This window comes from Beta vulgaris, chromosome 7, assembly GCF_026745355.1.
Source record: "Beta vulgaris subsp. vulgaris cultivar EL10 chromosome 7, EL10.2, whole genome shotgun sequence".
Classification (NCBI taxonomy): Eukaryota; Viridiplantae; Streptophyta; class Magnoliopsida; order Caryophyllales; family Amaranthaceae; genus Beta; species Beta vulgaris.
Window position 1 is genome coordinate 39313852 of NC_079208.1, and position 14619 is coordinate 39328470.

Below are 14619 nucleotides of genomic sequence, written 5' to 3' on the forward strand. Positions count from 1 at the left end.
GATTCCGTATTTGATGTCATTTGTATTATAGGGGTAGTTGTAGAATCAACTCTGCTCCAGCTGACTCATTCCTTGTTCCAACACGACTTATTAGGATTAGAATTGATTTAGCAACTATTTATTGAAATCCTATCCCATGTGAATTATAAGTTATGATCTCCAGCCGTTGTAATCAAAGACATAAAAGATTGCGTTCATGTATGCTATCCAAGACGTAACATATGTACTGTAGCTTTTCTCTAGATTAGTATGTAACATAGAACTTTCAAGTACCAATTCTTTGTTAAATTTATTGTTGCGGTTTGTGGTGTTACTTCAAACGAAATAAGTGATAGAAATAAGGTAGAATGGTGCTTAAGTTGTGTTAGTTTATGGAGATGGAGGAGAATAAGAGAAAAATACAGAGAAACTGAAAAGTATTAACTCAAGCAAAATACTAATAATCTCCATTAAGAAGTTCGACATACACAATGCATTAAATAGCAAAAGAAATTAACCTAACTAATGGTCCTATAGTTTAGGAACACAACCCACTAACACTACTCCACTAACTCTTTGATACTTAACCACGTAATGATATATGCTCCAAGCTACTGACTTCCTAATTAATAGCAACTAACTTTGACTAAGTTAATCCACGTAATACATTATTTTGATTAAGGAACTAACTCTCTTTGAAGCACAACCAACAGGAAATTTGCCATGGATCTTGTCAAAAGGTTCAACTTGACGGAGTGCAAATCAGCATGTACTCCAATGAATGTGAATGAGAAGTTGTCGACAAATGATGGTAGTGGAGCAGCGAATGCAAAGTGCTATAGAAGTATGGTGGGTGGACTAACTATCTCTCACATACTAGACCTGACATCGCACACTCAGTTGGTGTAGTTTCGAGGTTTATGCATAATCCGACAAAACACCACCTCGGAGCTGTGAAGAGAATACTACAATATGTTGCTGGTACACCGAATTTTGGGATTTGGTACAACAAAGTTCAAGGCATGAGATTGGTTGGCTACTGTGATAGTGATTGGGCCGGTTCTCGTGATGACAGAAAAAGCACTTCCGGGTATCTTTTTACTCTTGGCTCCGGTGTTATCTCTTGGTCCTCAAAAAAACAAAGTACAGTGACATTATCCTCTTCCGAAGCTGAGTACGCAGCAATTACTTCAGCAGCTTGTCAAGCTATATGGCTAAGAAGGTTGTTAGCTGATTTCCTTCAAGAGCAGCAGGGTGCTACGGAATTGTACTGTGACAATATTTCAGCAATCTCTATGACGAAGAATGCTGTTTTTCATAGTCGAACAAAGCACATTGATATACGTCACCATTTTGTTCGTGATTTGGTTGCACAAGGAACAATTACATTAAACTTTTGTGGCACTAATCAGCAAGTAGCTGATGTTCTGACCAAGTCGTTAGCATCAGCAAAACATGAAGATTTCCGAATGCAGATGGGAGTCTGCAACTTTGAATCAAGGGGGTATGTTGGATAATTAGCATTACTAGTGCTTCAAAGTTTGTTAAGTTTGTTGTTTGACTTTCTAGTAATTTAGGAATGAATGATTTAGTGGGTTTGTTTAGTGGGTCAGTTAAGATTGAGTTGTTGCTATTTGTTTGCAATTAGTTTAGATAGTGGGCCACGTTTACTTCTCACAGTAAGTGTAATGCCTATTTAAAAAGGCTTTCTCATTCTTGATTAATGCATTGAAGTAATTGACTTTCTCTTATATACTTTTATCTAGTTGAAGCTTGGAACATCGCTGGAGGCACAGAGTACAGGAGTGTGAATTAGCTTAAGGCACAATGTTATGCGTGCGCCAGACGGTAGTGCACTATCGCACTCACGCATATGCTACAGAAAGTAGATTAATTAGGACGTTTTACGCGTCCACAGAAGCTGGGTTTTTCCAATGAAGCATCTTATTTTTGCCAACTTATGTACACTATGTCTATAAACACATTTTAGTACTTATGAAGAGATCTCTGGATAGAGGTTTCTGGGGAAGTTCTGTATCAAATGTATACATATATACTCACAATTAGAGGTGACCAACGTTGCGGGCCGATCCAACCCACCCAGTGTAGCCCGTCTTTTGAGTTGTGGGGTCAGACCCGTGAATAGCCCAATCCAGAACTGTGAAAACCGTGAAATTGTTCAATGGGCCCGAGATTGGAAAAACTAGGTCGTTATTAATCTCATAAAGTCAAACAAAACCTACGTAACCATTAAGCTAAGTAAGAAGGCTTTCGAGGCTTACACCTCTTACACGGCCTAAAAAAAGCTTTGAGTAGCGAGCGAAAGCGAGTTCTTCAGTAAAGAGTGTTCCATGACTAATACAATTGCTAAGCAAAGGTCAATTTTCCACAAGGACTAAGGAACACCAAAATGTATTTACGATAAATATCAAAGATAACTAAAATTAGGAGATGGCATTAAATACCAACTAATCATGAAATAGACATAAGAATATCAAGCATAGAGATAATGTATGAACACTACATGAATTAACTATTGACCCAACACACAACTCCCATCCTACTCTCATAAGCAGATAAATTCTCAAAGACATCAACTAAGCTAAGGGCTCTCATCCATTATAACATATCTCAATGTTCAATTAAACTTAAGTCAACAATAGAAATCAATAGGTCACACGCTCATGCCAACCTATAAATCCATCTACTTCAATCTAATACAACATCTAAGTGATCAAAGATAATGCAACATAGAGTAAAGCAAGCAATAATATAGTCGCAGAAATCTCTAAATCTAATCTCATATGCCCAATTCAATCATAGTTTGTTTTTACCCAAACCCTATCCCACAAACTACTCCATAAGCACGATAACATGATATTAAACACTAATCTAACATTTAACTAAACAAAATATACCACAAATATTCAAACTATGCAATTAATAGCTAATCTAATGAAAAAAATTAAAATAAAGCAATTAAAGTGGAGATAGAGTAAAAAATGCTCATTGATTAGTTGTACAGAGAGCGCGCACTCACTCCGTCATATGGAGGAGCGCTCCCCCCCCCCCCCCCTGTTTAGGATAGAAAGATCGTGGAAAAGAGGTGGAGGTGATGGGTAAGATATAACAACAACAAAATAAATGTTATTGATCTTGAAGATTACTAATTGTTATTTATTTAAATTGCTTTCCAAGTGTTAAAGTATTTAATTTTATGATAATAAAAATCATTAGGCCAAAATTTTACAATAAATGTTATATATTAATATTTCATTACATTACTCATTGACTCATGCTTAATTAATTTGTTAAAATAGTTTTCCTTTATAAAAACACCTACTAGCCCCATCCAACCTATCAAACCATTGGCCCGCTAATTAAACCCGCTCCATGAACCGCAAAAGCCCAAAATAGATCATTATGGGTTGAGCAAATTGCCCGCTAAGCAAATGGTCACGTTCAGGGCCATGACGAGTTAGCCCAACCTATGGCCCACCCCACCCGAACCACCCATTGGCCACTTTTGCTCACAATATCAAAGTCCTAGTGTAGAGTTTCTTGGTTTTCCTGTCAATTCTCACAACAAGAATCTGCCTTTTTAGCATCTAAATTTAGCGTCCGACAGTATAAGTGGACGGTAAATTCAAAATTAGTGTATGATATATGACAGACGTAGATTAGCGTCTGCTTTCTTGTTTTTTAGCGTCCGTCATTATAAACAGACGCTAATTAGCGTCCATTTACAAAAACAGACAATAATTAGCGTCCGTTAAGTATATTAGCGTCCGTTGGCAGACGCTAGTTTATTGGTCTTACCAAAATCAATCGACCAAAGCGTCTGTCCATAACTTCATACCGCCGCTTGTCTCACTCAATTCTCTCTCACCTCAATTCTTTCCTGTCTAACTATTCATTTTCCTCAGAAAAATTGTGGTTTTCGTTATTTATCTCGTTTAGATCTGGTATTTTTGTTTAGTTGGTTGTGGTTAGGGTTTTGTTCAGTTGGTTGCATCGTCGCCGCTTCTGTCTCTGAGCATCATCGCCGTCTTCAAGTATCACCGCCGCTTCTTTATCAGGTATATTTTATTTTATTTTTAATTGTCGTTTGAATTTTCATTTTTGGATTTTCAGTTTTTGAATTCTCAGTTTTTGGATTTTCATTTTTCAATTTTCGTTTCTGAATTTTCCTTTTTGGATTTTCGTTTTTCAATTTTCAACTTTTTAATTTTCGCTTTTTAAATTTTCAGTTTCTTAATTTTCGTTTTTTGAATTTTCATTTTTGGTTTTAAATTTTCAGTTTTTGAATTATCGTTTTATAAATTTTTAGTTTTTGAATTTTTGTTTTCAATTTTCGTTTTTGGATCTTCGTTTTTGGATCTTCGTTTTCGCTGTTGAAACTTGTATGAGATATCGATATGTCTATGTTTATGTCAAGGCTATAGTAGATGTTGCTATGAATAACTTTACTTCATTGAGGTAGATTTACTTCTATTCATTCTATGTTTCACTATATCTGGAACTGGACTTTTACTTGATGTGCATTTTATAACAATGAAACTTCACAATGATTTTAATGTAATGCCATGTTTGCAGATACTTTAAGGGGCCATAACTTCTTGTTGATTTACAAGACTATGACTATTCCTTAGATTTTTCGGAAGAGCCATTCTTCTATGGTCATGACAACCATGATGAGCTTGTAAAAATTGCTAAGGTATGCTTGAGATGTTACAGAATACCAACTTTATAGTTCATATGGTTCCTGATGCTGATAGTTTCTCTTTGACCATTTACATTGTTTTTTGTATAAGATGCATTTCCTGTATATATGAAGTTCCTATAGCCTGTGTTGGCTCAGTAGGAAAAAAATGTGGTGAAAACATTGCAATGAAGTATTTGCAAATTAGTGATAGGAGATATAATTAACTTCATTAAAAAGTAATAACCACATGTCAAACGAGCAAGTCTTTGCTATTTGGAAACTTTGTATATACACCGCAAAGCAAGTTTTCCTTTTTCATTTTTGAGTTCTTTTTGTGGCAAAAGTTGACTTGTCATGACCATTCAACTGAAACTGAGCTGAAAACTAGAGGGTTTTGGTTAAGTTTGTCAACTTGTTCCATTGAGTGGTTAACATGAGTAACATGCTCATTTAAATGTCTAGATTCAGGCTGGAACTTGTACAAGACATCTGACAGCAAACTGAGCATCCCTGTGTCATGAAATGGGTTTAAGTTCTTGTTAGGCAACCCATTTAACATTCTGTTTCTTCTGAGCTTTTGATTACTATATAAAATTGTATGTACAGCTCCCATGTCTTGGATAGATATATCTGTAGAAGTTGGAGACACCATACTTCTAGCTTTGGGATTATGGTGGACAAAATGGAAGGCTGATTAAGAACATCCGTGCTTTAGTAGAGAATTCTAGTGTTCTTTAGTGGAGTATAAGCAGCACAATTGCTACTATTCGTAGAAACATGAGCAACCATCTTGCTACCAAAAACACCTCCTTAAGCTTTGTTCTTCATGTTAAGAAACCAATCCAGATTAATGTATGAAATAGATACTTAATTGCTATTACTAATATAAACTTCTGTCTTACAAGGGCCTGCAATTGAGTTTTTTCCTCCGGGTCCCAGATTAAGCACTCAACCTGGTTCCTTTCAATCTGGAGCTTCATCACCAAGACACCAACCCCAATTCTCTCTCCTCGTTTCTTCATAACACTCAATTTGTTTTACCTGATTCGAGTTGGCTTGTTGCTTTTTTTGATTTTTTTTGTTTTATGTGTGATTATAATTGTAATTAAGGAATCAATTATATTGGTGATGAAAAGTTTACTGGGTTTGGTTTTTCGCGGATTTAGTTGTTTCTTAAATCGGATGTTTTGATTTGTTTTGTTGTTGTGGTGATTTGTGAATTTTGGTGTAGAAATTATTAACAGCAATGTAAATGGTTTTATTTGGTGTAGAAATTTTCGTGATTTGTGAATTTAGTTGCTTCTTAAATGGCAGGTTCTTTGTTTTTTTTCTGTTTCTAATTGTGAATTTTTTTTCTTTTGCAGGTTTGTTTGATTTTAGGATGACTTTGGAAAGGTTGAAGATTGAAGATTTATATATTGAAGAAGAAATGATTTCTTTCTAATGTATTAGATAGATTTTTTGTTATTATTTATTTAAGTAAGGTTGTAAATTATTCACACTAGGGGAAAAAACAGAAAGGGCTGCGCAGGAAGGGCTGCGCTTTTTAAAAAAGCGGAGCTCTTCCTAAAAAAATTTGAAATAAAAAAGTTCGCAGGCTTCAAATATTAAGCGGGATTCGTCAAATATATCCCTCATTCTTCTCTCTCCTCTCTCACGTCCCTTATTATTCCTTTTCCTCCTTCTCTCACGTCCCTCCTCCTTCTCTCTCATCCTCTCTTCTCTCTCAAAAACTCCCAGAAACGTTGCGACAAAAACACTGAAATGATTTGCAGTAATCATGCCGACGGAGTCCGATTGCCTATTGTGATACTTTTTCGGAAGCGGAACGGGCCAACGAGTCAAACTCACTGCTATGCTGTGATGTTTAGGCTTTTTAAGCCATCCGAGTTCGTTTAAGCCTCCAAATAGCCATTTTAAGTTTTTCCGAATTTTTTTTTTCCTTAATTATGTATTAGGGTTTTGTTTTATGTATTTAAACATTATTAGGTTAATGTTTGGAGGTAGTTCTTGTATTTTCAGATCTATAATGTTCTTGTATACTTCTCTTTGTTTTGATTAAATGTTCTTGTATACTTCTCTTTGTTTTGATTAATGTTTTTGTATACTTCTCTTTGTTTTGATTAATATTCTTGTATTTTCATCTTTGTTTTGATTAATGTTCTTGTATTTTTAGATTTATAATTTCTTCTCTTTAGTATATTAGTTTTTGTTCCTTTTTTTCATTTTCGTTTCGTTCATTTTTTTTTTTTGTTTTGGGTTTAGTATTTTCATTTTCGTTTCTCTTCTCTTCTGTTTAATTTCAGAAAATGTGAGATTATGAGTAAAAAAATGTCGAAAAAAAAATTTTTTTTTTTAATTTTTTTTTTGGTAGGAAGGGCTGCGCTTTTCTAGCGCAGCCCTACTTAAAAAGTGAAGGGCTGCTGTCAAAAAGCGCAGCCCTACATGCCTTTTTCAGCGCTGGCCTTCTTCATTTTTCCACTAGTGTCACAAATTTTGATTTATCCTTTCTATTTATATTGTAATTACTTTTATTACATATATAATAATTATAATTTTTCCTCTAAATTTGCATTATTATATTTGATAGTGACAAGTCTGACCCAACACAATAATCAATGAAAAGTGGTTACTAACAAGTCTCAACATTGCACCATACAAATACAAGCTGGAACATTACATTTGAAAAAAAAGAAAGAAAATTACCGTCTGAATTTTCAAATTTAGCATCCGGCTTTAGAGGTGGACGCTAATTAATTTGAAAATTCATACGCTAAATTTTTAGCGTCCGTTGACGGACGCTAATAACTTTAGCGTCCGATCCCGTGTTTTTAGCGTCCGCTTTTTCCAGACGGAAAAGGATGACATTCTTGTTGTGTCTTAGATTTCCACATTATTTCTCTTAGATTATCTATCATCGTTCTCATAATGTTCTATATATCTTTGAGTTAGTCAATAGTATTCAATGATTACATAATTTATGAGCCTCATATTCAACATAACTCCATCTACGGTTGGTAACGAGTCAGGACGGCTCGCAAACTATTCGAATTCGGGTCGGCCAAAGCTCGGTCAAAATTCGATTTGACTTCGGGATCGGCTCGAGACCTTAACGAGTTGAGCCTGAGCCTAATAGAGTTAGGCTTGAAAGCTCGCAAACACATTCGATAAAATTTACATTACTATTTATATTTTAATATGTAATCCAATAATTTGGGCCTTAAATAGAACTCAACTAGGCACTAAAGTCCCACTTTGGTCAATAAAATACTCCCTCTGTTTAATCTACACACTTTGACATTTTGCACTATTCAAAAATTTCACTTTGACCATCATTTGTGATTTATATGCGGATGAAAATATAGTCATGTGGGATATTGTTAGATTCATCATAACATGTATTTTATTCATATGTACTTTTTGTAATTTTTACAAATACAAAACTAAAGATATATGTCCTCAAAGTTTTTGCATTGGCATGCATGAAAAGTGTAAGTGTGCAGATTAAAATGAAATGGAGGGAGTAAACATCAATCTTATTTTCTTTATAAATAGCTAATACTCCTCTATCCTCTATTTTCTTATTTTCCTTGGTTGGAAAACAAACTTTATCCTCTATTTTTTTCACAAAAGGAATGAATTATATTTTAAAATATTTGATTATTTATTTAATTTATTATTTAAATGCACTTAGAGTCTTGTTGTTACAAGGTTGGAAGTTTTTTGAATAAAACATGAAGTCGATCCCACATTGAAACTTTATTGAAGTTAAGAGGGAAACCAAGTTATAAAACATTATGTATGGTGAGTTTTTCTCTTAAACAAAAGATGGAGTCCCACATTGAAATTTCAGCAACACCAAGAGGGAAACTAAGTTATAAAACATATGTAAGATGACTTTAACAAAACATGGATTCCCACATTAAAAATTTAGCAATGTTAAGAGGGAAAACCAAATTATGAAAGTATGGGCAGGATGAGTTTGTTTTCCTTCAACAAACCATGGAGTCTCGCATTGAAATTTTAGCAATGCTAAGAGGAAAACCAAGTTATAAAAGCATATGGTGGGTGAGTGAACAAGCTCACCTACTTTATTGGGCATACTTGCCTTATACAGTTGGGGCTACTGCCTAAGTGTAGTTTTAGTTGCTGACTTGGGCGTATGTGTAAGCCCAACTTTTTAAACTAAGTTTCAAACTGAGCCTCGAGCCGACCTTGAACTTTGTCATGTCAAGCTTGAGCCGAGCCCAAATATTAGAGGTTGGTCGAGTTTCGAGCTTGAGTCAAGCTTGACTTCAACTAGTTTCCAGCCGAATCGGGTCTGAACATGTCCGGTCTAGATTCGGCTCGTGAACACCCTTAACTCCATCCTAAAATCAGTTTAAGAACCAAGTAAAGAAATTTCAAAGAAGTATAGCAAAATAAGTAGTAATTGAAATGTCGAGGAGTTGTCAACCATAGGGATTAGGGAGAGATGTCGATCAATAGAGCAAGTTGTAAAAATGACTATAACCAGCACAAAATTTGTCTACCACGATGGAAAGTGGCCATCATTAAAATGTTTGACAACGGTTAGGATTTTTCAATCGTGAATTATTGGCAAATTTTCATGTAACATTGACTTATAAAACTTTATTATAAGAATGAGATAATGTCTTTTGAAAAAAGGAATTACTTCTGAATATGGGTGATATCTTAAGTCATTGCATTTTATTTAATAAATACTGAGTTTTTTTTATTATAAAATAAGATGAAATATAAATTTGTATGAGATTAAAATTAGGTGCTTATAGATTTAAATTACAATTTTCACACAAATTATTAGAATAAGCGGTCTAACTTTTAGCGTAGAATAAGACAAATCCAGACCTACACATTTCTAATAAGCTCATTTAATTTGATCTTAATCTGACTTAATACTATCCCTAAACATCTCGCACCAACCTAATTGTTCCTCTCTTCTCCGTCCTTTTGTTTCCTTTTAATCTTGAACTACTATAGACAATTCTTGACGAATGGATTAAATTAGTCACTAAATGTATTAAACTAGTCACTAGATGTATTAAAGAATGTGATTGATAAATAGATTAAACTGGTTACCAAATAGATAAAAGTAGTCATTATATATATTCATAAAGGTGTTCCATTCTCTGCTTAATATTAAATTTGGACCGTTGTCTAATTTTAAATTAAAAATAGACAGTCTCTTATAAGACCAATTGGAATATATATACTTCTTCCGTTCTGTTTTAAATGGAACATTGGGTGAAATGACACTATTCATTGATCAATTTTGATTACAATTTATCGTCATTATATAAAGAAAAACATAGTCAAGTGAGATCTTGTTAGATTCGTCTCGACGCATACTATTAAATTATAACTTTTTTTTTTATTTTTTACGTATGCATAACTAAAGATATTAATGATTAAAGAAGTGCGTTGGATTACGTGAAAAAGCAAATGTTACAAAATGGATGAATTGTTGAAAAACAATCAAACAAACTATCTTATAAAGTAATCTCAAATCCGAATTGTGTTGTTTAATTTAAATTTACAAAATTCTTCAAATTATAAATCTTTGTACCCGGGGTTAGAAGCTGATATGATGTTTATTGATATAAGTTTTATCAGTTGGAATATTAGAAAATGATGCAAAAATTGAAGTTGCGACTTTTCTTAACCTTTCTTATGAAAATTGCTATCTATAAGTAAATAAATAGTGTTGAGGTGTAATTGCTAATAGAGATTGACCATTAAAAAAATTGAATAATGAATGTTTAAGTTAAAATTGATGACCATGACCTTTTCTTTATTTTGATTACTGATATATATATATATATATATATATATATATATATATATATATATATATATATATATATATATATATATATATATATATGTGAGTTCATATGCGAATGCATACTTGCATGAGAAATGAGAATGAATTTTACGCGCTATACATCTTATGAATAAGTAATGTAACTCTAATGAAAAAGTGATGTAACAAAAAAATAGGACTATTAGAAAAAAAAATTCAAAAAAAGAAAAAAAAAAATTGGGCTTAAAATTTTTTAAGGGAGTATGCTTCTAATGAACAAGTGTTGTAACTCTAATCCAATCATGTGGTTGAGATTCATTCTCATTTTTCATGTGATCTCGCCCCTATATGTGTGTGTGTTATTTCAACGTTTGTGAGGGTGGTAACATGTGACGGATTGCAATTCTTATTCACGCTATTTAATAATAATAACTAATTTTTATGTCCGAGCTAAATTACGGGTACTTATAATTTTCATTTATTAATATTTTACTCTAAAATGATAACACTAAATATAATTTGGTTTCGTGGTTAATACTTTACTATTTAAGTTTTAAGTCGCATGATCAAAGGTTATACAATGTATTTACTATTTTTGTTTACCCGACATTACCCGAAATCTCATGGACCCGATATTAACCCGTACCCGAACGAACCCGACCCGAACATAACCCGAACAAAAAGTTGACCCGATCATGACCGATCCGTTTTGACCCGACCCGTTTGATCCGTTTGCCACCTATATAATATGGATGCATGTGGTTCATCGTAAGAGAGTACCACGTGACACCGTTTTTTGTTTAATGGCGTCTTTTAGTATAAATTATATAGTTAATATTACATACTAGTACTTCTTATTCTATTTAGTGATAACTTTTATGGCATATTTTAAGTAGCTAGTAATAGTATATGAGTTATTAATAGATGATATAAGCACAAATATCTTCAAGATGCATTAGTATATATATAATTTTTTGAAAGAGTCTCATGTCAATTCTTATAGAAATGAGACTGGATCTCAAAACGGTTGTTTTTCTTCTAAAATCTATATTGGCCACCTCCAAAATAGTAATATTATGAAGATAAAAAAATTTCTAGAGACGGACAAATTATATCAAGGATATTAGCATGATACTTCCTTCACGGAATTACGTAGAAACTCATTATTGTTATTAGTTATAACAATATATTACTCCCAAACCGATTGGTAGTATGCTAAAATTACCTATATTGTTGTTAAGTTAGTGTGTTTCATCTACAAGATTTGTTATCCGTGAATTTTAGTTGTTGGGGGAAGCCAACACTAGATTTTTCTACGTGTACAGATGGTAAATTCTGAAACCCCAACAACAAGAATTTCCACTTTTTAACTTAGTGCCTAGCACTGTACGTTGTTGAATTTGCCATTATAAACTACTTAATAGCACACGTACCACTAATATCTTAGTGCCCAGCACTATTATGTGCTTTTTTTTTTATATATTTTTAATTTCGACAAGCACGTACACAGTGTATATGGCTAATATTGTCAATCTAGTAACTACAAAGACGTGCCATCTCAACACTTACTACTGGTAAACCAAAGTTTGCAACTACTTACTAGAAATATCGCATTATATGCTGCCCCCTTGCCAAAATAAGAAAGTCAAAAGACGTATGAGCCCCAACCCCCAACTTAACACGTACACCCGCATGTCAATAGTCCTTCCCATCGTCCTCTTAGTATAAATATGAGGTTCATGCGCAGCAAAATCAAGTACACAACATTAAAGCTTTCATTGGTATATCTAGCCAGCGATTTCTGCATTAAGTTTCAAAAAAACCCACAAAAAGAAACGTACGTCTTGAAATACTAAACACATTTGAGTACGGTGAAGTGTAGTAAAAACTATGGGAAGGTCTTCATTATGTCTTAGTATGTCTGTTGTACTATTATGTATGCATTTTGAGTTTATAGGAATAGTACAAGGAAGATCACTTAAGGAAGAGGTTGCTTTAAAAACTCAATACACTATTAGAGATAAAGGCCATGTAGGAGTTTGTGTTGGGAGTGAGGGCCAAAATAATGGATGTGGTTATTATCAAGGAAGACATGGTGGTCGAGGAAGAGGTAGTTGGGGCTCCGGTAGTGGTGGAGGAGGTGTTGGAAGAGGAGGTAGTGGTGGAGGTGGTGTTGGAGGAGGAGGTAGTGGTGGAGGGGGTGTTGGAGGGGGAGGTAGTGGAGGAGTAGGTGGTGGTTTTGGAGGTGGAGCAGGGGGAGGTATTGGAGTTGGAGGTGGTGGCGGAGGACAAGGTGGTGGTAGTGCTAGAGGTGGAGGTGGTATTGGTGCTGGAGGTGGAGTTGGTGGCGGAATTGGAGGAGGTGGTGGAGCGGGAGGTGGTGGAGTAGGTGGTGGTGTTGGAGGTGGAGCCGGGGGAGGTGTTGGAGTTGGAGGTGGTGGTGTTAGAAGAGGAGGAGGTGGGGGAGGGGGAGGAGGTGTTGGCGCTGGAGGAGGTGTAGGTGCTGGAGGTGGTGGTGGAATCGGAGCAGGTGGTGGAGTAGGGGGCGGTGTTGGAGGTGGTCTAGGCGGTGGAGTTGGAGGAAGTGGTGGTGGCGGTGTTGGTGCTGGAGGTGGGGCTGGTGGAGGTGTTGGTGCCGGAGGTGGCGTTGGGGGTGGTGTTGGGGCTGGAGGAGGTGTGGGTGCCGGAGGTGGTGCAAGGGGTAGAGGAGGTGGCAGTGGTGGTGGAGGAATTGGAGGTGGTGGTGGAGTTGGTGGTGGAATAGGAGCAGGTGGTGGGGTAGGGGGCGGTGTTGGAGGTGGTGTAGGGGGTGGAGTTGGAGGAAGTGGTGGTGGCGGTGTTGGAGGTGGTGTAGGCGGTGGAGTTGGAGGAAGTGGTGGTGGCGGTGTTGGTGCTGGAGGTGGAGCAGGTGGAGGTATTGGTGCAGGAGGTGGAGTAGGGGGTGGTGTAGGCGTTGGAGGAGGTGTGGGTGCCGGAGGTGGTGGGACGGCACGCGGTGGTGGAAGGGGTGGAGGAGGTGGCAGTGGTGGTGGAGGAATTGGAGGTGGAGGTGGAGTTGGTGGTGGAATAGGAGCAGGTGGTGGGGTAGGGGGCGGTGTTGGAGGTGGTGCTGGTGGAGGAGTTGGAGGAAGTGGTGGTGGCGGTGTTGGTGCTGGAGGTGGAGCAGGGGGAGGTATTGGTGCGGGAGGTGGACTTGGGGGTGGTGTTGGCGTTGGAGGAGGTGTGGGTGCCGGAGGTGGTGGGACGACACGCGGTGGTGGAAGGGGTAGAGGAGGTGGCGGTGGTGGTGGAGGTGGAGTTGGTGGTGGAACTGGAGCAGGTGGCGGACTAGGAGGCGGTGTTGGAGGTGGTATAGGTGGTGGAGTTGGAGGTAGTGGTGGCGGCGGTATTGGTGCTGGAGGTGGAGCTGGAGGAGCTGTTGGTGCAGGAGGTGGAGCTGGAGGAGCTGTTGGTGCAGGAGGTGGAGTAGGGGGTGGTGTTGGAGGTGGCGCCGGAGGTGGTGGCGGTGGAAGAGGTAGAGGACGTGGTGGTGGTGGAGTTGGTAGTGGAATTGGAGCAGGTGGTGGGGTAGGAGGCGGTGGTGGAGGTGGTGGAGGCGGTGGAGTTGGAGGTAGTGGTGGTGGCGGAGGAGGTGTTGGTGGTGGAGTTGGAGGGGGAGTTGGTGGCGGAATTGGAGGAGGTGGTGGAATTGGTGGAGGTGGTGGAATTGGAGGTGGTGGAAGCATTGGAGTTGGTGGTGGTGGTGTTGGAACTGGTGGAGGTATTGGTGCTGGAGGTGGAGTCAGTGGTGGTGGTGGTGGTGGTGGTAGTGTTGGAGGTGGCACTACTACTAGAGGATGAGGCAGTGTTGGTTAAAAGACTATCGTTCATGGTAGAGGTGACTATCATAATGTCGACAAGGTTACTCCGTAGATATATTGTGATAGTTTGTTACTATAAGCAAGTCACTGATGATGTCTTAAAATTTTCTTTTTAAGATTCAGTTTATCTTAGTCTGAATTATTTACATAGTTTTCTATATATACGCATAACAATAAGCCTTTATATGGCAATTAAGATGGTGTTAGGAAAATGGAGTACTTGATACTATACAAGTAACTTAACATCTGTA

General features: G+C 37.0%; 1 protein-coding gene across 1 annotated transcript; it reads left to right on the forward strand.

The window, feature by feature from the left end:
* The first annotated feature begins 12398 nt into the window (after positions 1-12398).
* LOC104899343 (glycine-rich cell wall structural protein 1) lies at positions 12399-14348 on the forward strand. The gene has a single exon (XM_048634030.1). The coding sequence runs from the start codon at positions 12399-12401 to the stop codon at positions 14346-14348; it is 1950 nt and encodes a 649-aa protein (XP_048489987.1).
* Positions 14349-14619: the final 271 nt, after the last annotated feature.

What these genes read in the sequence shown, in the direction of transcription:
- LOC104899343 (XM_048634030.1), top strand. Translation starts at nt 12,399, where the DNA reads ATGGGAAGGTCTTCATTATGTCTTAGTATGTCTGTTGTACTATTATGT.